This window comes from Semicossyphus pulcher, unplaced genomic scaffold, assembly GCF_022749685.1.
Source record: "Semicossyphus pulcher isolate SPU_LCO1_2020_fin unplaced genomic scaffold, fSemPul1.0.p SCAF_10, whole genome shotgun sequence".
NCBI lineage: Eukaryota > Metazoa > Chordata > Actinopteri > Labriformes > Labridae > Semicossyphus > Semicossyphus pulcher.
In genome coordinates, this window is record NW_027211604.1 from 18,703,753 (window position 1) to 18,728,749 (window position 24,997).

Genomic DNA, 24,997 nt, shown 5'->3' on the forward strand with positions numbered 1-24,997 from the left:
GCGGCTATTATAGCAACACCTGGGCTAATGCATTGTTTCCGCGCTTCTTAACCTTTTACGTTCAGCAGAAATGAAGTGATTGTCATTGATAAATAGCTGCAAGGTAATATGACTGATTGAATTACTGTTTCCATACGCCGCATTAAGTCACGGATAACCTTTTGTGCACCCTTTGTGTCGTTTTTCAATTAACCCACGTGTCTGATTAAAGACTTTCTTCTTGTAAATGTATTTTTAAGCATATGAAGACTGGCATTTTGAATTGAATGCATTGCACAAGACAGAATCACTGAAATACTTTACGTAAACATGACGGAAAAGTTATGATACGACCATTTTTAAAGCTCCTGTGAGGAACTTTCGGTTTGTGTTGAGGTTGGCGCCCCCTGTGGACAAAGCCGGAACCTTTATCTCTTTGCTGATTTTAGCCTGTACATGCTTAAGTGGTGTTTTTAACAAAAAATCTCCTGCTATCTTTAACAGTCATATGCATCGCTTAAATGTTTGCCCTCAAAAATGTCAACAAAGACAGGATGCAGTTATACACTTCGTCTGACACTGACCCCCCCGCCAGCAGTTTCAGGCCTTAAAATTAAGAAATAATCAATGTTGTCGCTGATGGTCTGCTTTGCTTTTGTAGCTCATATAGAGTAATCAGAATTAATTTCAGTCTGTTTCATAACCAGCAAAAAACTCCTCACAGCTTTAATCTGTAAACAATGTCCTCCTGTCCTGTATGAGTCTCCCTATCCTTCGATCTTTTATTACATCTCTGTTTTTATTCATTTTTGCGAATTATTTTAAGGTGCTATTCATCAAAACAATTTATGCACTGGAAACAGGAATAATTTGCCCGAGCGTTCGCAGGTGTTTCATTTGATCAGGGAAACAATGCCTCAGTAACAATAAAAAACTATTGGCATTTTGCTTTTATTGCTTTTTGTCTCCCTGCATCTTTTTCTTGATTAAACCAGGCAGGCGGTGACAAGAGTTCTTGTCTCGGCGGCATCATTTTTTCTTCTTCGAGGGATTTGATAACATTTTCGCTTTAATTTGCTTTGGATTTCTATTAAACTTTTTATTTGATGCGACTGTTACCACGGCTCCGGTTGGGGCTTTCACAAACCTCCTGACGCCGAGACAATATTGCCACACGCCTGTCCCAACCCGCTTTTAAGTGGATTTCCTTAAAGGGACAACTTTTCAGTTTGGCAGTGCAATAACAACACAAAACAGAAATGATGAAACTCAGCTGATCATTACATGACTCTGACACCAAACTGAAGTGTTATCTAAGGATCAAATGATCAAAGATTTTCTTCAACAAAGACTCTTCTTTAAAGGATAACTTTGGTGTTTTTAAACCTGGGCCCTATTTTTTTTATTATTATTATTTTTTTACAAATTTGGGGGTCCAAATGACTCATAGGAACAAAATCTTTTGGAATCGGTCACAGGATTTCATATCGAGACCTCTCCTTGAGCAAGACTTCTGTTTCTGGTTACACAAAAAGGATCTTACTCTTTAACAAAAGGATTTTTGTAGAGATCATCATCCGTAATGTTGTCAAACACCTGGAGGAACAATGTGAGCCTGTCTGTGGCAATAACAAGCACTTTTAGTGGACGTACTTTGATCGAGCGCAATTGCCCCAGGGGATTATGTTACAGCCATTGCGGTCGTATCGCGGCTGCTGGCGGAGGCTGTCTACTGGACCAATTCCAAAAGTTTTTGCTCCTATGAGTCATTACGACCCCCAAATTTGTAAAAAAAATAAAATAAATAAAATAGAGCCCAGGTTTAAAATTACAGGAGTTATCCTTTAAGGCATCCTGTAAAAACGAGGGATTGAAAGCTAAAAGGCCGACTTTAGTAGCATAAAATAATTTCACATCCTAAGGACCCTTTCTTATGTGATCCTTCCTTCCGTTATTTTGCTGCAGCAGAACTGTATCTATTCTAGTTGTGTGTGAGAGTGTGTAGGAGTGCAGTTGAGGATTAAATTATGGTCTAAGTCTCTATCCGTAGAACCGAGTGCCTAAAGATAGCACAACAACGCACTCTGCCATGCTATAAGGGAAATCCTTTGGCTTGTCAGAGAGTGACTGTGCTTATATGAGTGTGTTTATATACATATATATATGTATGTATACATATCTATCTATCTATATATCTATATACAACGAGCATGAGTCTTCGTGTGTTCTGTTTCGCTGACTGTTTCCGCTCGTCGGGTCACTTCCTTTCAACCACAATGCCTCCAGATTCGCCACATCAAAGACTCATCTGCAAACTGTGGAGCTCCGTAATCGGGAGAGGGCCACTGATGTGTCCCTGGGCTTTCTCCACTCAAAGTGAATCACACAGGCGGGCGCACACAGACAACAGGGCTGCACGCCATGGCTTTTGGAAGGTCACTCTAAGAATAGCTTTCAATACATAAAAAAAAAGACCAGATCCAGTGGAGAGCACACTGAAATGTGCATGCAGGCAAATGGACACAGGAGCATGCATTAATTCACGGACACAGGCGCAGACCAGAGCACTCTGAACGCTGTCAGACGTGCACAGATATGTAGCACCGGCTGATGCACATGGCGTACGTTTGTGCTCTGCTAAAAGGACAGAAAATTAACCACCTCATGTCTTACTTAAACCACTCTCTGCTGGGGTAAAGTGATGCTGGTGGAAAACAAGAGAGAAAGACAGCAAATGGCATCAATTCCCCGTGTGCCTGAAAGGCAAAGCTCCTTGCTCGACTAAGCTTTGCCGTTTTTAAAGCTCATTTATTCCCCTCGTGTTCTAGGAAGATGGTTAACAGCTGCAGATAGATCTCTGTGATAGCATCTGATAGTTCATGCAGATGCACCACACTGGCTACATTATTCAGGTGCCTTAGACAAATAGAATAATCCCACATTTCTTGTTCAAACTAATCACTCATTCATCTTGGTTCTCATCTCAATATGTCTCATGTTACCTTCACTTTACCAACCAAACATTTGCATCGATTATTAGGGATGTAAGAAATACACTTGTATATCACAATATTAAAGCTCCTGTGAGGAGTTTTTCGCTGGTTATGAAACAGACTGAAATTAATTCTGATTACTCTATATGAGCTACAAAAGCAACAAGACTGATTATTTCTATATAGTTATTTTTAATGCCTGAAACCGCTGGCGGGGGGTAGGTGTCAGACAAAGCGATTAACTGCACGCTGCCTTTGTTTACATTTTACAGGGTAAAAATTTAAAGTGAGTGATACATATGACCTCGGCAAGTACAGGACAAAATCAGCAAAGAGATAAGAGGCACAGCTTTGTCCACAGGGGGCGCCAAAATCAACACAAGCTGAAAGGCCCTCACAGGAGCTTTAAGTTTTGTGACACTGTGTCAACTCTTTAAAAAATCCTTTTAAATTAATAGTTTACATGCAGGGATGCGGTTTTTTTGCTTGCATGTTGGTTTCTTTTGTTCTGACTGCACAAAAAGTAGTGCTATGATGTTGGATGTTACAGGGACTGTGACAAATGTAGATGCCACAGTTCTACCTGCATAATGAAGTACTTATGTACTGTATGCATTTTGATGTGTGTTCTTTCTGTTATAACAGTTTCCCTGGAATTACATTTAAAAATATTGCAATATATTGCCTTGCTAACCGTAGTACATCAAAGTAAAGAATTGTAACCCTTGTATGTTGATACGTTTTGAATCACCCAACTCGTGCAAATGCACAGGCCTACATTTTAAGTATTAACGTAACTACTACGCTGTTGTTGTACACCAATATGTGCTCAATAATATTTTAGCGACTTGTAATTAAAAAAAAGTTGCTGTATATTAGTACATTCTCTAGGGATGCACGATATTGGATCTTTTTGCCGATATCTGATATGCCGATATTTTCCAACCCTTTTTGCTGATTGGCGATTTCAATACCGATATATTAGGCACATGTTTTTTTTTTCCAGCTAATTGCAGAAAACTTTTAGTCTCCTCTGTAGTGGAATTGATATCATGCCTACTCTTATTGTAGTGGTCCACAAACTGCCATACCGCAGACATCTTGCACCCTTCTTCGCACTTGACGGAAGAGGCGTGGTGCAGGCAGTGCGTGCGCACACTCTTGCCGAGTTAATTTCTTAACATTACGTCAAGCTTTTTTCGGGAATCATAGAGCATTTAGGCAAAATCAAAGCATTGTTTTATCGTTGGAAAATATCGGCAGAAAAAAAGACATATTTGCCGATGCCGATATGTCATTTTCAAGCCATAATCTGCATATACCGATAACATTTTCAGCTCAAGTCACTACAACTATATGACGGTGACTTTTAGCTAGCTAACCCTGTTCTAATGTATTTGATAATTACAAAACTAATGATGATCTGACTGGAGTTTAAGTTTATATACTGCAATGTTGCTTGAATTGTTACTGACACTTTAGTCCCTAAATATAGCCTAACATTTGACCTCTCTAAACCTGCAACATGGACTCCCCGCTCCACCATTTTATTCCCTTCACCCTCCTCTATCACTCCTCTTCTTTGCCTCCTCCTCCCCTGTTCTCTCTCTCTCTCTTTTCGCTCTGCCCTTGTCTGCACTCTGATGTTCCTCCCCTGAACTCCAGCCTGGCAGATGGGTGAGAACACAGCTCCTAGCATCGAGCTTAAGCAAAGTCACTGAGGGGTTAACTTCACAGCGACGTCAGCTGTGTACCTAGTGCCTCGGCTGTCCCACATTCACATCCTCTGGATCTCTTTTAGCTCCTCCAGATTCTGTCCGCTGCTGTCCTTTCAAGGGTCTTTGCTTGTCAGAAGCAGCAGTGACTTGGAATTTTTTTATATATATATATAGTCTAGCCTTGAGATTGTGTGTGTGTGTCTGTGTTTGTAAATGCAGGTATAGGCTTCCAGGCAGTACAGGCGGTCCTGATGTGAAGTGACATGTTAAGAGAGCAAGCCTTTGGACACAGGCTGAGGGAGAACAAATAAAAACAGACATCGCCTTTATAAAAAGCTACAGCACGGCTGCATCAGGGCAGCAGACGGCATGTCACAGCCCCAGCCCCCTTTACTTACAGTACCACTCAATCACTCTTTAATCATGCACCATTTTTATATTCTATTCTGTTTTTATTAAAAAAAGAGACTCCGAGAATATGAGCATTAATGTGGAGGAGTAGATGTGAGACGAGCTGAGCCTGAGAGAGGCTGCCTTGTCTCCTAGAATGAGAGAGAAGCTCTTCTTCTTCTGAGTTTTTGCTTCAGTCGTCGCTGTCAGGATCAGACCAATTCACCTGTCTGCTCCGCTTACCATTACGCATTCCTCCGCTGCCTCACCTGACCCGCTTCAACTCACTTTAACTGATGGCGATACAGCACAGCGCTTCCTCCGAAATACCTTGGAAAGAGTTGTTTTTAAAGAATAACTAAGTATAACCTTCCAGAGGTAGGGCAGAGACACGGAACCCTTCAGCTGGCAGGGATTCAGGATGTTGCTAGTGGACAGAGCGCTGGTGTGCACAGCAGAAGGAGAGTTTGAGCCCTGGGTTGTGCGGTTGAAGGACGGGCTCACAGCTCACTGCTCTGTTGTCTCCAGCAAGCAAGATTAGAAAGTGCAGCATTTTTTTCAAAGCGTCAGTCTGGGTCATGCTACAAAATAACAACTATTTTAAAAACTCTTTGTGCTTCTTATACACAAAAAACAACTTATATTTAAGCTATTTTTATGGAACTATTTATGCAAAGGTGTACCCGTAATAGCTTCACAAACATGATTAAAATCAGGGTCTTAGTGCCAGAGATGATTTAATAAAACAATTGCTATTAGATATGTAACGATACACTCAAGCCACGATAAAATACAAATCCCGATGATGGGTTCATATTACAATTTTTCACGTTTTTCTCACAATTCTTTAAGAAAATGGGATTGAAGTATACTTTTATTTCAATTCTCAAGTTTCAAAATATATTTCCCTCTCATGTTTTCACTATATTAAAAGTGATCATCTCAAAGATTTTCATTTAAATAAATGTCTGTTAAGTCACTATAGACGCCAGATAGGCAACACAATGGTGATTGAGCCTGTGGCCCACTGATGAAAGCCTTTGCATTTGCAGTATTATGGACTGAGAGCGACTTTCGCAGAAAAAATCACAAGCGGCGCCCAGTTAGTGTTAGTTTTAGTGTTTGTTTTTTTGTTAGTTTTTTACTTAGTTAGTTTTCACCCAGCAGTGGTTGGTCTGCCAGGGAGGGTAGGCGGAGCCAAGCAGCTGCTTTTCCGGTCTCTGCAAGTGTTGCGAGTAAACAGTAATCTTCTATGGCTGAACAAACAAAGAAAAGATGGATGACTACAGATACAACTTCAAAAATAAGTGAAAATCCAAAGAAGAAGAAACAAACTCGACGCTCAGATGAAGGCGAACAGTCTGAAAAGGAAAGCGACCGTCAGCCAGGAAAATCAAGAGTTACAACCGGAGCCAACCGTGGACGTCACACATGCAACACTGTCTGGATATATATGGGAAGTGTGCTCCCACAATTACTGTTTTTTCACCATAGGTGCCGCCAAAGAGAACGAAACTGAAATCGTACAACTTTAAAACAAATCCTTTTTTAAATCTGCTTGCAAGCGTTGCTTGCACTTTCAATCCTTTGTTCCACCTCAGGCCTTGGTGTCTCTATCTTCTCACCGTGGTGCCGTTTTACGTGCTGCATCAGGTTTGTTGTGTTATTTTTATCATCTGCCTCTTGCAATACTTGCACACAGTATTTGTCGTGACCGTTATCTGGCCACCTTTTTTCATTTTCGGACATGGGACAGCCAAAATGCTGCCACACCTCCGATTTGAAACAGGAGGGTGCATCATCAGCTGTAAGGTCTTTTCCATTGTCTGTAATCCTCAGCCAGATGCAAGAGATGTAATGACTTCGAACAAGGGGAGTCAAAAGCAAATAACGTTATCTGATGTTTAAAAAAAAGTATTGCAATATATTTTCTTTTTCATCGATTTATTCTTTAGGTATCTGTACTTCCCTAATGCAATTTTTATACATTTAAATGCATATTTGACTTACGATAACTCAGTGTTTAGATTCAAAGCTCCTTCGCTGACTTTTAGATTAACAAAGGTGGCTATCATTTAAGTGATCAAAGAAGTAGAGCTGAATCTGAATCTAAATCAGTAAGTACTATCAGAAAGTTTGTCTACACCTAAGATGCACAATAGGAGCTGCTAATGAAACAACATATTAAGGAGTATTTCTGCTTCTCCAGCACAATTTTCAGCCGCACTTCCCACTGCATGACGAGTACTTGAGATGACGGGGTAATTATAAGGCCCTAACTGACTGCTTTTTGAGACAGATGTTGTGTTCATGAATCTCGAAGCAGGTCAGATACCCAAACTGACTGCGAAATGAGACAAGAGGTCTCTCAGCCACAGTCAAGGTTCTCTGCACTGACAAGAGAGCAGATGGCTGTTGGTGGGAATAACAAACCAGATCAGAGAGAGAGAGAGAGCGAGCGAGAGAGGGAGAGGACGCTGCAAATTCTCCACTCCAGCTCATCCTCCTACGCAGATTGCCTTTTCATGTTGTCTCTTGAAAAATGTTTTGATTAAAACAAAAAAGAACATTTTTTATTTAATTTTAATCACCTTGCACCACTGCGGTTCAAGCATTCGGTGGCAAGAACTCACATGTCCCGTACGCACCGAAGGCCTCCCTGCCTCCCTGAGCGTGCGAGCCTTACGTTGAAGCGACACTCTGTAGAATTGGGGCGAATTATAGAACGACTGGGTGAACTCAGTTACTCCCATGGCTATGATGTGTTCGAGGGCAGCGCGTTTCCGTGAATGTTGGCTCGAGCTTGGTTTTTTTGGCCTCCTATGAAAAGTGAGAATTTCACTCTCTTTTATGTGACATTAAAATTCTCGCATTTTTCAAACATGTTTTCTATAAAAGCTGAAGTTAATGAGTGTTTGTCATCATTATAGTGCACTGACAACAGCTATTACACCCTCACCAAACACTCCAACATCATATTACCTCCAACTTAATTATCCATCATTGCAGAGCATTGTTTAGGAAAATCAACAGGCAGTGCATCTATATTTAAAGTAAGCCGGACATATTTCCAATAAAGCTACAACTTATGGTCAAATAAAGCACCCAAACAGTTTTAAAAAGCATCCACAGTTTGTGCTTTTCTCAAGACCAGGCTTTTAATATGAAAGGGAAGCAATAGAATAAACGACTAGACACACACTGAGCTGCAAATCATAGTAAGAATAATGACCCTTCTTCCAATGTCTAATACAATAACTTTACTTCCTGTAGCCTCCCAGCCCACAGCATATTCTAAACAGATGGAGCACAGCCAGAAAACATCCATTCACACTGATCAATACTCACATAACAGTTAGATTAGAAAGAATTGAATAAGTCGTAATAAAAGGAGACTGAGCCGAAGCGGAAGGAGAAAAGATGGCCACCTTTACCCTGGTGTTTATGAGCGAATATATGACTGCTTTTCTACTTTAATCATTTATAAAGTTACAAGTTTTACACAGATAAATGCTGAAATGGCTGTATATCTTTCTAAGCGATTTAACAGCAGGATTTATTCGGGGTCGTTATTTGTGGCTGTATTATAGACTCTTATTTTAATCGTTCATTCCGTTCCTCTCGACGTGCAGCTCCTCTCATGAGAATGAACTCTCCTCTGGCCTAAGTTAATCTCTGTCGCAGGCTTCACACCACAGACAAGTGTAATGAGCCCAACATTTCTTTGCAGAACAGTGCGTACTTACTAACGTCTCATTAATATAAACATAAACAAATGTATGCATGCAAACATGGTTTTGGCCCTTCTCTTAGACATCAACACCGTCTAGGGGAAGCAGCTGTTTTTCCTCAAACATTCATCATCTGAATGGAATCCAGCCAGCTTACCATAAAACTAATGGATGAATTACGCACATCTAACAAATTATAATGACATAAACAATCTAAATTAAATTGCAAGTCTACTCTCTTGTTTTATTTATGTAAATTATCAGTGTGTCATTATTACTTTTAGACATGCAGTGCAAATCTGGTCTCCCAGGTGACTGACTTGTACACTTAAATTATTATTTGTTTCCACAGTAAAATGTATTGTTTCTAATTTATTTTATTCAATTAAGCACATTATTTTCAATATATTCTAAAATCACTTCAACAGGCACGTTAACAGGGATGTTTTGGATTAACGGTCACAAACAGTACTGTAGGTGCTGCTACCCTCTGGGTCAGAAAGAGGTAAATATACATTCTCAATATAAGAAGTGGCTGTGAAAGCTAAAGGATATCACAACCAGGTCCAGTACTTTTAGTACATTAAGTGAGAAAGATTAGCAGGCTAAGTTTTGTATAAGCCAAAAGACTGTTTATTGTTCATCTCATCCTATAGACACATTTCATTCATGTAAATATCATCCGTCATCTGGCACCAATCTATGTACTATCTATGCACATGTGTGTATGTGTTTTTTTTTTACTGGAAACACTGGAAACTATCTACCTAATGTAAATTACATAATTACATATTTCATCGTTGCACTGCTTATACTTGCAGATACTAGTTTAATATTTAATGTTGAATGTAGGTCTGTACATAACAGTTTAATTTGTAATATTTAATGTTTAAGTGTACAAAGAGAGCAAAGTTAAACCGGAGTCAAATTCCTTGTATGTGTACATACCTGACCAATAAAGCTGATTCTGATTCTGAAATACAGAAGACTGAGGGCCCTCCTAAATCTATAGTGCATTGTCTAAAATGCATGGCCAAAGTGCATTAAAGGTGTGTCCAATCCCCTTTTACAAACTAGACATCTTAGAATTTTGGTGCAAAGTAAGGTGCGAGGTTTCAAAGAGGTTGTATTAATTCTTTTGGTTATTCATATGTGTGTTTTGGGCAAAACATGACTCAAAGCAATCAGTGTAGTCTCCCATTGCTACTTATTTTTGTAACACTGTAGTTAACATTTGCAACAGATGCAAAAAGATCCATCTTCAGATCAGTGATGATTATTTACAGATCAGATTTTAAGGGGGGTATTATGCTAATTTCAAGCTTCATATTTCACTCTGTGATACCTGTGGAGTAGCTTAGCATAATTTACAGTTAAAAAAACTCACTTAACTGATTTGTGCAGGCCCTCATACAGCCTGAAACGACTCAGTCAGTTCTGTCCCTTTAAGAAACCCCGCCCCTACAAGCCCGCTTTCTTCTGATTGGCCAGCTCTCCAAGGTCTTGTGACGTCACAAAGTGCAGCGTGCAGAAAAAACAGTGTGAAACCTGGCATTCACAGCAGCCTGCAGACTGAGCTGAGAAGCCTGGGGATTACTCCAACATACTTTCACCTACAGATTTGAAATTTCAGCCATGTTTAGTCTGGACATCCAACATTGTAACATTATATATATATGTTTAAAAATGTGAAACAGCATGATACCCCCTCTTTAAAGAGGAATGGACATTTTGGGAGACTCAGGGAGAGAGACTTATTTTACTGAATAATATGTTTGGAGTCACTGGTGTGGCATGCCTGGTTCAGCCTGATAATAATAATGCCTCATTTTCATACATGAAATTACACCATATCATCACATTAGGATGATGCTGCCGGCACGCTGCTGCTTCTATCTAGATTAAATCTATCATGAATGTTGTGTCATGCAAAACCACAAAGTCTCTATTTCATTGCAGCCCTCACGAGTGCAAGAAGCAACTTGTGACACACACACAAAAAAAGTCACTGGCAAAGAACGTGTATTCTGCCAGCTTGTTCTGTATAAATTAGGCTAGTCTGGAAAAAAAAACAGAAGAGGCTTGTTAGAAAACGAGAACAGCTTGTGTTCTTACCAGAGACGGTCCTGACAATCTCAGAGGTGTTCCTCAGGCCCACAAAGGAGAACTGGTAGAGCCTCCAGGAGCGAATGTCCCCAACCTCAACTGAGCTCCTCTTCCACTTGTACACAATCTCCTCCCTGGGGTAGCCATCTGAACGGGAGAGAGCAGAGTTACGCAGAGCTAAAAATGACAACGTTTCCTCCATTTTCGAAAAAAACGTAAGACTCCTGCTATATAATAAATCTGTTGGAACATGTTCAATATAAAACAAAACCATAGAGCACAGCCTGTTTTATGTCAGTGTAATCCATACCCACAAAGTAAGATAGCTAGCTTGCAAATAAACAGTTGCATGAAAGAAGCGTTATGTAACAGTCTCCAGCACAACATGGTGACAAAATATCCAGTCCATCTGTGGGGAGAAAATGTCTTTCTCTGTAGCACTGCGCTGACTTAAATGCAACAATTACTAAATTGATTCAATGCTGCCTATGAGTTCAGTAATTGTATTACTTTGAGGAGCTGCTGTCTGGTCGTGAGATTCACAATAAAAATCGTACTCGTCTGATAGTGATTCACTTAGAGGGGCAGATGCATTATCATAATCAAATCAGATTTGTTAGAATTGAATTTTTGTCTGATATCAAATATAAGAAAAGAGCCATAGCTGACCTTCTTTTGAATTAATAGAAAATTCAATTGCGAGCTGGTCCTGTGCTCCTGGACGGGCCTGACTGAATATTTCCCGGTACAGGACAGGTGTTAAAGTCTGAATGTAACGATCGTCAGCTCCTTCAGTTTCAGTCTGGTGCTGTGTAGTGATGAGCTGTGCGCAGCCGAGGAGGGAGTGGCTTGAATAATGCACACGAAACTTCCTCGGTGCAAACTTTAAATGGCTTTAAGTGCTCTCAGACATCCTGTAATGCTGGACCCTCAGAGGGGCAGGGGATGGAAGGATCTACCCCAGATTGCCACATTACAGCCAGACAGACGCACATTACTGACGGTACCAATTATTGATTGCTGTCGGGAAGCTAGACAAACAATTCTTGCTGAATGCTGAATGCCATGAATTCGCTTTGGACCTAACTGACCCTTCGCTAAGCCCCTTCCTTGAACGGCCGCTGTCCAATCCTATGTTAGCAACCGTAGCTCGGCGCGGGAGGCCTGTCAAGCTTTCAGAACAAGGAGAAATGCCGAAATGGTGTGCATATGGAATCTGGAAGTCCGACAGAAGATTTCCTCAAAGTTTAGAGGAGGTGGGGTGTCATATTTTTAGTTTTTGAGGAAGATTTCGGACATGGATTAAAAACTGTGGAAGTCTGTCTCCGCTTGCGATCCTGTCTGGCCTACGCTACCACCACCGATGATATCGGCACAGCCTTTATTTTACCACCCCTTGGTTTGTGCCATTGTTGTGACACACTTGTACAGGATTTTGTTGGGCTTTCCTGTTGGGCCTTTAGGAGGGAGATCCAGTGTATGGATCAAGCCCACGATATGCGAGCATTATCCTGACGTGCTTTAAACAAAATGTGAGGATCATTTAGTTTTGCTAGCAATGGGCTAAAACATTTGAGATAATGAAAGTTATAGGGAGTCATAACTAAACATTAGCTTAAAGTAAAACAATATATTGACTGTCCTTAACATGAATTGTCAAGATGTGGGGTGTCTGACGCTTGCTTTGGGACCCAGCTTTTGCTTCGATCTTAATGTCCTCTTCATTCTCAACACGCCACTGACAAACTATATCGTCCTTTCTGTCCACTTCTCTCTGATATGTGGGAAATATTTCTCTAGGAATTTGCTGTAATTTCCCCTGGAACATCTCTCACTGTTATAGTTGAAAACGGCACAATATTTACATGCCGGTGCAAAGGCTTGACAGGCTTAGCAACAGTAACCAAGGGGGCAGGACTTAGCGGAGGGTCAATTGTTATCAAAACAGTTGCTTTAATTAACACATTAATATGAATGGGCAATTTTGATCAAAGTGAAAAAATCTCTTGTGTCTGTTAATCATTCTCTGACTGAATGCAGTTGAATCTGATCCCGTCTGGCTTCAGTCAATCAAAGCAGCAAAGGAGGTCGCGCTGAAAACCTTCAACGCTTTGTATCTTCGCGGCACGTGTGGAAAAAACATGCCGCGTGAGAAATCGCAGCGCGCTGCCCCGCCTGCTGCCTCTGAGATAGAGCTCATGTGCTGTACATCAAGCGATGTTCAAAGTTCTTCCAACATCAACAACATGGCTTTCATCAAATTTTAAATGAATGCCTCTGTTCCATTTTTAGGCCCGCTTCCCCCCATGGTCTCTCTTTCTTGTTTCTCTGGAGCTATTTAGGAAGCATTCTCTCTGGAGAGTATCCCATGGTGCATCTCTCTGTAGATCCATAGCGGCCTCATTAGCATAACTTACCCCCCATCGGCTCTGCACACACAGAGGGACTGACTCATTTGGACTCGTGTCACTTTTTGAAATGTCTTTTGGAGTGGTATTGACAAAGTGCAGGGAAATCAATCGGCGCTTTGCCTTTGGTCGCGTTGGCAATGAGACATCTATAATTAAAGGGCCTTTACGGAATGCCAGAGCATAGTATGAATGAATGAATGCTTTAACAAATGTTTTGTTCACATCTCTTATTTTGTAACACATAATTACATATTACTTAGCTGTTAAAGACTGCATTTTAGCTAGCAAGTTACTCTGTATATACTCTAAATACATAAATATGTGCATAAATGTGTCGAACCTCAACACACATATGACTCATCGGATTGTTTTTCAGGACAAAATATTGGTCTAAAATACATCATAAGACTGCCACAGCTTGAATTCCTTAGCTTGGCCTGTTGCATAATTACCCCTGAAAATGATGTCTTTGTTAGGCTCATATGTTGCTTTTTTCAAGGCTACAATGTGAGAGTGTGTGTGAGTGTGTTTGAGATAAAGGAGAGGAAGAGAGGGAGTGGTAAGACGGTGGGGCGCCAGCATATGGCCAAACTTACAGCTTGAAAACTCCAGGGGACAGGAGTGCTCATCCATTGGGAAGTTGTTCAGTTTAAGCTGGCACTCGGCGTCGATGGTCAACCTGCAGAGACACAATATTTACATCCACAGACTCAGACTGGACGAAACATATATGTGGGAATATGGATTTTAAATGACATACCATTAACTTCTTATTAGTTTTAACACAAGGAATAATTAATATTTCACTGAACTAAATTGATGTTTTTCACACTAACACGCCCGTCTTCTTCTTTTCACACTTGAGAGACTGTAAAGGCAAAGTCATTAAACTTCCCCTTAATGAGAGAATGACCTTAAATGACTTTACCCATCCATGCACGCGCTATTGTCATGTATCATTGTCCTCCCCATCACAGCGGTCATCCTAATTAACCATTGGTTACATTTTGAGTTCCTTAACAAATTAATGAAGTGGAGGGGTAGTGTTCTGCACAGAAGAACATCCATCACGGCTTGATTGAGTCCAGAAGAGTTCACTTTGTCTCTTATTATCACTGATGATATATAGTGGTGTCAGCGTAAATGTCGACTGTGTTTATGATGGAACGAAAAACATGATAATAAGCACCATTAATAATTCTCTTTTAAAGATCCTCCTGTTTTAAACACACCACAAGTTTCATTTAAGAGTCATGGGTTTTACACACAGCTAGTTTACAACAAGCAATGATTTTAAGATTCTGGGGCTCTTTGGGCATAAAAAAAATTGGGTCATTAAAAAAAACCCATGAATTTCAGGAAATTTAACTAATAAAATATACTAAAAACATACAGAGAAAAATGAAAAATTCTCCCCTTAAGCAATGTACTCCATGCAGGGGTGCCTAAAAACATCAGTTAAGGGCGATGTAGCTCCAGTGTTCCCTTGTCGCTAACAACTTCCTGCCTCTTTCAGTTGGACAGAGTTCCTGCAGGCTAATTAATGTCAAATTTAAAATGCTCAAATTTAAAATTGCCCAGGGCCTTTTCAGGATAATCAGCACCATGAATCATTTATGTAGATAGGCTGTAAAGTGTTGGGTACTTCAACGTGCTTTCAAAGTACACGCTTTAATGACTGGGCTGAGGCTCAGTGGTAGAGTCGGTCGTCTTTCAATCGGTAGGTGGGACGTTCGATCCCCAGCTCCCTCAGGCTACATGTCAATAAGACACTGAACCCCAAATTGCTCCCGCTCGCATAACCAACGGGTATGAATGTGATACCTGATTGACAGTTGGGCACGAGACGTAGCAGCATCAGTGTATGAATGTGTGTGTGAATGGGTGAATGTGACATGTAGTGTAAAAGCAGCTTTGAGTGGTTGCAAAGACTAGAAAAGTGCTATATAAGTACAGTCCATTTACCATATATAAGTACAGTCCATAATAAATGGCGGATTCCAAGTGCAGCATGAAGCAGCTTTGTGACATCAAATTGATAATATTGCAAATTGAACAGTGATTTGTTCTTAGTCCAGTTTGAAGGCCCAGACTGTTTAGGTGAGACCATGTATTTTCACTGCTTTTGTTTTCTGCTGAGAGTACTAGAATTATTTGTTTATGTAAATAGATTTTTAATTCCCCATTAAAGCCCCCCTCCAGTGAAAACCAAGTGTTTAACCTTGTAAACATCTACATGTGGTGTTGTTCATGTGCTACAAGACATATCAGGGACACCAGGCATCTCCATGGCTGGGCCTGTCTGCTTTTAAACTGCAGTGTACCAAGGACAGGCTGAACAACACGATTTCAGATTGGCAGGTTTGAGACGTCACAAACCTAAGGAGCCAATCCCGTTAATGGACGGGGTGACGCTATGCATATCATCATTTGTAACCTATGGCGACCACTTTGACGATGCGCAAGCCAGCTGTAACCGTCATCGTCACTTCTGACTACTAACGTTAATGTTACTACTACTAATTACTTAATTTCAAGCTAGCTAAGTTTCAACAAGTTGCCACTAAACGATGGCAGAGGTGTGTTTTGTTTTTGCGACGGAGGGGGCGGTTGGAAATGTGCATAGTGGGCGGGGCCTGTGCAGATTCAGGAATGTTTCATGAGAGAGAAGGAGGAGATGTCTTGAGAGGACCTTTGAAGGTCATTTAATGTATTTTTCAGAAAAACATATCAGACACATTTTATTATTTCAAGCAGAGCATCTAAGGCACCTCTGACGCTTTACCTGAGGGTGTAGAGTATCCGACCATCATTCCAGATTCGAAGCATGCGATTGGGCGTGGTGATCCAGTGGGCGTCGGCCTTCTTTGAGTTGCGGAAAAATGTGTCCGGGATCCAAATCTTCCCGACCATGTTGCTGTTCAGGCGCAGAACCTTCATCGTGCTGTTGAATTTTAACCTTCTGTCGTACCAGGTCTGAGCAAAAAAGATGTCGATGGTGTATTCCTGAGGAAAGATAACAACACAGTTTGACCAGATTTTTCATGTTTGTCTTTAGTCTAAAAGCTGAACGAAACACATGAGATGAAAGTCTCTGTTTGGTAGGAAAACCCTTGCAAACACTGTTGTTTGCAACCAGTGCCGTCAACAATGTGTGGCTTTAAACTGTGAGATGCAATGAGATCATTTTAAAATGTGGGCTGCAAAAGCACTCCTCTGTTTCTTCTGTCTATGCCAAAGGAAAGTAAATGCTGTAACACATTTGCAAGCACATTTTCCACAGACAAGATGGTGTCTATTCAGGCCAACAAGTCCCTTTGTCCCTGTTAAGGAGTTCTATTGAAAAAGACCGTCTTGGCGCCCTCAACCTGAAAATTAAATGTTCAACGGGGCAATTAATAATTCCCCTTGTTTGGCTCAAGTATTATCTAACCTCCTAACCCAGTGCCTTGGCAGCACTTTGTCCTGAGCCTGACAAAACCTTCTGTCTGCTATTCAGCTCCTGTGAGAGCTGCTCTAAAACGTACATATGAGGGATGAAAGCATGGGGCCACAGAGGCATGGGCAGAGTTGAAGAGCTGAGAGCAAAGGTGAGATGCAGTCTAGTGTGAAACAGGAAGAATAAAGGCCGAGAGAGAGAGAGAGAGAGAGCTATCAGTCTTTCTTATTTATTTTGTTATTTGGAATGGTTGAGCCCTCAGGTTCAAAGTGGAGTACAGCAGGGGAGGAAAAAAATCAGGGGATTTGTGTGCAAGAGGGCATAGAGGCATTAACTTCCTGACAAAGCTTAGCCCAACAATAAAGCCTAAATCCATGCCGAAGAGTCCCAAACGAGATTTGAAAAACAACATTTTCACCAGGCAACATTCCCACCCTTTCAGCATCCTGTTTTTTTTTTAAGACGGAGAGACAGTTCAAATCCAACGATGAGAGAAATGCCTCAGGAGGAGCTGAGTGAGATCTACTTTTTTTCTTGAACTTATAAACACTCGTGGATCATCCACAGAAACATCCATTCATTTAACAACTGCTCAACTCAACAAAGCACTAATTAATGATTCTTTTTCTTGTTCCTCTGTCCCACCCCTCCCCCGCCTCTCTGAAGACTTCAACCACTCTGAACACATAATTAAACCAAACCCCGCCACATTCGTCATGTCACAGTGCGAACGCGATGGCCCAGTCACACTGGTGAAATATGAATGTGAAGCAATCATTCGACGTTTCATTAGAGGATTGCCGCCATCACGCGTGGCATGTACGAAGACTCCCTAATGTGAGCACAATCACACGGTTTCTAACTGATCCCATCAAAGCGTCTCCTCCAACTTCACTGTGACTGCTGTTATTACGAGTGGGTGTTTTAGCTAAGACTTAGCGAGATGGAACGCCACCCTCATGTAGAGCAGACAGCAGCTCTGCAGAATTACAATAGAAGTGGGTTCACAGCGGGAACATGCAACGGAAAACAATGACACATTTAACAAGCTGATGTGAGATTTTTCTCTCCTACGAACATTTCTTTCGCTGTGCACTATAAGATGACCCATTCTGACCTGTTAAGCTTGTAACTGCAGCATGACTACTGTATATACCATACTATTCATCAGTCTTCTTATGTAGGATTCAGGTGCGTTTGCGCAACATTGTGCAGAGGCTTTCTATCTGAATCTCATAACTGTAATTCAGCTTATCCAACGCTCTGAACTCTACAATTTTTATTTTAATTAAAAGGGTTGCACTGATTTTTGGAAGCTGGTACTGTACAGTTATCCAGTTCTCCCACTCATATTGGCTGAAACTGATGTGCATCGTTGTATTAATAACATATCAAATGCTTCTTGGCTTTGCAGATATAACAAGCTTTATACAGCTTTTAATGATACAATTGTTTCATATAACCCTACTATTATATTTTTCTAATGCAGCTTAACAGTTAGATTCTGTTGAAAAGAAGTGTTGTGCGTATACTCCAAGGTTATGCCACTATTCTAATGGAGATTACTGAAAATGTTCAAGATTTTATTTGCACATTTTTATTAAAGAAATGTTTCTGCAAATTAGACAGCGTTGCAGTTAATGAGATATATTAAAGTGGTAATCTTGAAGATTGCGGGAGCACACTTGATTTTCATCGCTGACGGTCGCTTTTCTTTTTAGACTGTCTCAAAAAATAATTTACGAGCACAGTGTGCGAGTTAAGATTACCACCTACTGTAACCCCCCCGCTAATCGTTCAAAAACTACAAGTCCCACATTAGGAAAGCCACAATGCACCAATCACAGGAAAGTTTTATGTGATGGCGCAGCCGTGTCAAGTGAGAGAAAGGTGAACGCTGCACGATGATGAGGGAATGCTGCGAGGCTCTCTTTATTGTTCTTAATAAATACAGGATTAAATTGGAAGATATAGGTTTTTTTTTCGTTCTGTGTTGTTCGTTGTTTGTTTCTTTAACCTGAAGTATGTAAAGCTGTCTTGTGTATGCTTACCTGTGCATATGTGCACGCATCATTATTACACAAATTGCTTTGAATATACTTTTGCTGTTTCTTCATGTTTTTCTGGGCAGATTAAACAAGCAGCACAATTGCAATAATTCACTGTTGCAATAGCCACGCACAAACACATGCGCCTTTTAAATAAAGTCAATTGTTAACAAACTCGCTGTTACTTGAACATTTTTCACTGTGCTCCTAAATTTCTTTGTGGGCTCCTACATTTTTTCATTTAGGAGCACATGTACTCCTTGGGGAAAAGTTAACGTTGAACCCTGCATCAGAGCGTTGACTCTTTTTCTTTGGATTTTCACTTATTGTTGAAGTTGTATCTGTAGTCATCGATCCTTTCTTTGTTTGTTCAGCCATAGTAGATTACTGTTAACACTTGCAGAGACTGATAAAGCAGCCGCTTAGCTCCGCCTACCCTCTCTGGCAGACCAACCACTGCTGAGTGATGGAAAATGCGTCACTAACCGGGCGCCGCTTGTGCTTGTTTTCCACGAAAGCCGCCCAGTCCATAAAACTGCAAATGCAAAGGCTTTCACCAGTGGGCCACAGGCTCGATCACCATCGTGTTACCTCATTCGACGATAGTGACTTAACAGACATTTATTTACATGAAAATCTTGGAAATTATTAAGTGCAACCACAACAGAGTTCACAATAACAAGAGACAGAAATAATCAAAACCTATAAAAAAAAGTCCTGTCTTCCAGCCAGAGGAACATCACAAACTGTCATATTTATTTGAACAAACCTCAAAGAACTTAAACAGGTAACACCTCAGATTCATCTGATGCAATTCTTGGCAACCACAAGCGGGAACATCTCTGTGTCTGCCAACGCACACAGCCATTTGCAAATATGCTGCTTTGGAGATCTGGCCTGTGTTTCTAGCAACACAACTGGCTAACTGTTAATCACAATCCTTTCAAAATAAGAGGTGTTTTATGCAAACAGATGCATTGGATGGACCACATTAATCCACCGTGGTGCAAAGGCCAGTGCAGTAGTTAAGCAGCTGATTGACACTTGTCTTGTGTTGCCTCACTCCGAGGGCAGTGGGGCAGCATAGTGATTATGCGGACCAACCAATCCACCATGACAGCAGGCATCTGCTCTGCTGAAGTGTGCTTGAGCAAGACACTGAATCCCCGCCAGCTCAGGAACAGAGACCTACTCTCTGGATCATTGTACACTTACTTCACGGAGGCATGCTGCACTCTAATTAGGGAATAAATATGATCCTTCTGCAATATTTAAGCTGATAATTAATAACAGTGATGACACATTGACCCCATGGTCTGTATTACTCACCATATTGATGGCATTTACTGGACCGATGCTGTTCACGAACATGTCTGTGTGGATCACTGTCGGTTTCACTGCAAGAAAGAATAAGGATATCCATTTTAGAGAGCGAGCAAGAACAAGTTTCAGAAAGTTGTTACTAAGGTTTGTCCATATCATCATCACAAAAGAGGGAAATAATCTCTGTGTTGTTGAAAGTTGAAGAAAGAAAGTTCAGAATTCTTGCACAGTGTAAATGCATTCATGGACCTTTATCAGCTATAAAACCATTTTTATGAAACAGTTAATAGGAACAGCAATCAAATACCACCAATAATTGATACAGATGAATACAGCTCCAGAAGAAGAAAATGAGAGACCACCGCTTAGGCTTTTATTTGCAGAAAATGACAGCTGGTTAAGAAAACCAAAAGGGCTGAAAATAAGTTCTTACTCATGTTTGAACAGCAGAATACAAACGTTTTAACTTAGGAAGAGTTCAGACATCAAGATTTGGTAGGATAACCTGGTGTTTAATTACAGCTGTCATGCGTCTTGGCACCCGGTCTTTCAGATTGCTGTTGGGTGACGTTTTGCCAATCTTTGTTCGATGGCTTGTGACCATCCATCTTCCTCTCCATCACATTCAGGATGCTTTCAATGGGGTTCAGATCTGGATTGGGCTGGCCATGACATGTGGAGAGAGATGCTGATTGTAGGGATGCACCGATGCATTGGCTCATGCACCGATGGCAGTAGTTGATGCTTTTATTATTTAACTGCCTTAATTGTGCAATAAATTTAATCGGCACAAAAATTGGTATCGGTGTCATCCCTGATTTTCTCAATCGGTGCATCCCTAGCTGATTTAACTACAATTTGGAGCAGTCTCTTATTTTTTTCCGGAGCTGTGTGTCTTTAAATGAGGCTTTTCTATTCTTTACAAAAGAAAAATGCAAACAGAAAAATTTGCTTAGCAAATATCTACATTTTTATCACAACAGATTTATTAGAGGAAATATACAGACTACATATACAAGGCAAATAAACATATTAAAGGAAAACGTCTCATATTTAATACCGTATCAGGGCAGCATTTCATTAACCGCACAAATAATGAATACTAATGTAAACAAACGTATCTGAAACAGGCATAAATCATTGTCTCTTTTTTTAGGAATGTTTGTTCTGTCAAATATTGATGTTGTAAATGTCTCCAGGTGTTTGTGATTCAGTGTCTGATGTTTTGATCGCTTGCTGCAGCCTGGTTGGGTTAAAGACATCTCATTTATTCTGCAATTTATTTTAAGGTCCACTGTAAAAGCTAATTACATCCACTCTTTCAAAGCATAACATAGTGTAATTTGCTTAAATCAAATGAGCCCACTTTACTTTAATGACACTGTATAATATTATCAGGATTTCACCAGGTCTGAGATACATCAGATAGTGCTAATGAAATAAAAACCCCTTTGTAGGCAATCGGGCTGCATCGGAGCCTTAAGAGCCAATTTAATCTTCATACAGGCTTCCTGCCAATGTCACAGAACAGCAAACTCTGTATTTACGGCCCAACTCCTGACCCATTTACCAGAATACCTATGTGCCCTCTTCACCGTCCCAATCGTCCCCCTTTTCTGCCCTTCTGTTTGAGCTTATCTCTTTAACTGATCACTTTCTCTCTTCTCTCAAAGGCCTGCTGGAGTTCGATGCCGCCACAGCGACGCACTATGAGGTAAGAAATGCTGCAGATATTTTTACTTGACAAGATTTGGGGAGAGATTAAAATGATTCTTTGCTCCAAAAGAGAAACCCAACAGAAAAATGCCACGTAACATTAGAGCGGTGGTAACGTTAGATACGAATATATGTTTGTGTGTTTGCATGAGGAAACTGGACAGCTTGGTTCAAAAGGACGTCAATGTTCTGTCAGATCAGCTAAGCCAGCCTGAATCGGCCCATCTAATGTGTGTGTGTTTATGGGTGACTGGGCATTATGTCTGAGAGGAGAGTCAGGTTAGGACTCGACCGGCCTCCAGGCTTGATATGCGAGCTATAGTGAGAGTGAGGGATGGACAGAGGGAGTGAGTGCAGGTTTGCATCCATTTTTCATGTCACTCACAGGCATACATGAAGGTGCATTGCACCTTTAGTCCTACACACACAATTTATCATGCATGAAAAAAACATTTTACACACACACACACGTACACGTCTTTATTACCAACAGGGGACTAACGTTATACACTATCTAAGAGGGGACTCCTATTTCTGCTCATTTTAAAAAGACAAAAATATAATAGAACATTTACTTTTAAGGTCTTTTACCAGAATATTACTTCAATTGTTGATTTTTATTTTGTTTGTTGCTAAGAGGGGACTTGAGTGTTGTCTACCTATCTAAGAGGGGACCTCCATATACTGCAGTAGAGCTGTGACCAGTCTTTCACCTACTGACTGTTCATTTACTGCAAAGACTCTGTTTCTTTCAATAATGGATCATCTAAATAAAATATTATCAATATTTAAACATTTATGTGATACATACAGAATATCAGGAAAGAAAATCACATACACACGCAAACACATGCAAACAAGGCCGCGTAGAATTTGTTACTTGTTACTTTAACTCAACATTAAATCGAACTGCACCCACAGGTCTGACCATAACTCCACCCACTGCACAATTTTGAAAAATGCTCAAAGTGGGCAAGGGGACAAGAGGGTGGGTGGGCGTGTCTGGCAGCTCAGTGACGTCCCCTCCCCTGGCCAGAGAAGAATGGAGAGCGTCACAGAGTCACAAGGCACATATCCCACAGAGGTCTCTTTTGAGGTGGAGGACTTCTCCCCTGAAGAGCACTTTAGTGTGGAGGAGGACCGTGGTGTTCCCGGGCCCTATCAGTTCGAACCGTTGACCAGCCCTGCTAATACCTGCAGCCGGAGCTTTCGGAGCCGAGGCACTGCAACTGCTGACCACGCGTGCATTGACAGCCGTTAACATTACTTTTCTAAAAATATACATTTCAGGATGTAACTTTGTCTCAAACAGTCGTGTCTGCATGACAAGGTCCAGGGCTGATTTAAAACCGTAGATGGCGTGTTTGAGCCTTTTCCAACCCATGAAATGCCGATTCTTATAAATTTGGTAAGGATTGTCAATATGAACACCAACTCTGATGCGTTTCAGTACAGCAATATAATTTAGAGTACAGCTCAAAAAACATGTTTAAGTGTGCAGTTACTCTTTAAGTGCTGCTTTTGGCCAGATATCAGTGAGCTGCTATAAAAACTACTTCATATTACGCTATTGGCATAATTACAATTTATCTAGCACTGAAAATGTGATAGACAAAATATGTAATCCTGGACTGAATTATGAGTCAAATCAGTAACAAGTTATGCGCATGGCATGAAAATAATTTCAGAAATTACAAAAATGTGTCTCATGTTGTTCAGCCAACTGGAAAGTGGACGTCTTCCATAAATGCACAAAAAGGAAGCCAAGGGAAGATTTTTTCCCAGTGAACATAAAGTGGCTCTGCTAAGATTTGTAACTTGCTTTCTGAGTCCAGATGATACATGCCAACACACCCACCACAGGCACTCTGGTAAAAAGACTGATTGAATCAGCTCAAAGACTGCGACTATATTTATCACCATACATCAGGAATAATTAGGGCCTGTTACAATAACTGTATGCCATTAATGCTGCGTTTCACATTTGTGAATGCTATGAAACAATCTCATTATTTTCTGGAAGGCAATGACCTTGATGAATGCCATGAATGCATTACGATTTAAGACTTAAGGATTTTCAGATTCCCAACCCCCCCTTTTCGTTCTCCCTCACTGTCTCTGTCCTATTTGCTTGGATTCCGTACATACAGTAGACTCCAGGGGCATTAAAATTAAATGAGCATCACAATGAGCTTCAAAGGGAGGCTGTGGCACAATCAGCAAAGAATCTAAATCCACTGCATTTCAGCGCTCTGAGGAGCGGAGGAGAAACTTCGCTCTGCCTTGGTGTGGTTGCTGGGTTGATTGGTTGGTGGATCAGATGACAGTATAGCCAGCTAATTATAACCCCTCTGTAGCTGTGTAACTTGGCAGCAGCTGGAAGACCGACGCGAGAGAGCGAGATCATAGCGCGTTTGAAGATGATGGTTAAGACGATGGCAGCCGGCCGCCCATCTATGCAGCAGCTCTCTGGGTTGAAGCTGCACCTCAAAGCAGATCTGAGCTGCTCTTGAATTTATAGCACAAGCCCACTTCTGAAGTGTTACGAATACAGATGATGCCCTTCATGAGATGTGTTCAGTGTATGGAAAAGCCATGAAAGTAGCTGAGTGTAATGGGTTTACTCATCTGCATTCATCTTGTGCCATCATCGCAGTCTATTTATTAGTCATTATTTAAAGCTGCATGGGGCCTATTCCCTGCAGTGGTGCCTCGGGCTTGGTGGGGTTTTTTTCAGCTATGACAATTAGAAATATTTGTGGTTGGGAAGCAAGTGAGGGATTTTTGTTGCACTAGGGGGTGAAGAAGTAGCACACATACTCCCTATGAAGTCCACAGTGGAGAGAGCAGTAACAAAAACTAAAGTGTAGGGATGCACGATATTGGAATTTTTGCAGATATCCGATATTTTCCAACAATTTTTGCCATTTTCTATGCCGATATATTCGGCACGTTTTTTTCCACCTAATGGCAGAGAACATCAAGTCTCCCCTGTACTGGAATTGATATCATGCCTACTCTTATTGGAGTGGTCCACTGGCAGATTCTTGAGATGGGTGATTAAATTTGTAGAGTTGACTGAATGAGATTTGGCCCCTCCTCGCGTGACCGATGCTGAGCAACCATTGCAAATAGCGACCTTG

The 24,997-nt window shown here is 40.9% G+C and overlaps 1 protein-coding gene across 4 annotated transcripts in view; it reads right to left on the minus strand.

The window, feature by feature from the left end:
* gabrg2 (gamma-aminobutyric acid type A receptor subunit gamma2) overlaps positions 1 to 24,997 on the minus strand; it is a 65,423-nt gene that overhangs the window by 26,049 nt on the left and 14,377 nt on the right. For all 4 annotated transcript variants that reach the window (XM_069678077.1, XM_069678069.1, XM_069678061.1 and 1 more), the window contains exons 3-6: positions 20,145 to 20,212; positions 16,114 to 16,334; positions 13,925 to 14,007; positions 10,927 to 11,064 (exon numbers count right to left, since the gene is read on the minus strand). In XM_069678077.1, coding sequence (XP_069534178.1) covers positions 10,927 to 11,064; positions 13,925 to 14,007; positions 16,114 to 16,334; positions 20,145 to 20,212 — 510 coding nt within the window. The remainder of the gene's footprint in view (positions 1 to 10,926; positions 11,065 to 13,924; positions 14,008 to 16,113; positions 16,335 to 20,144; positions 20,213 to 24,997) is intronic.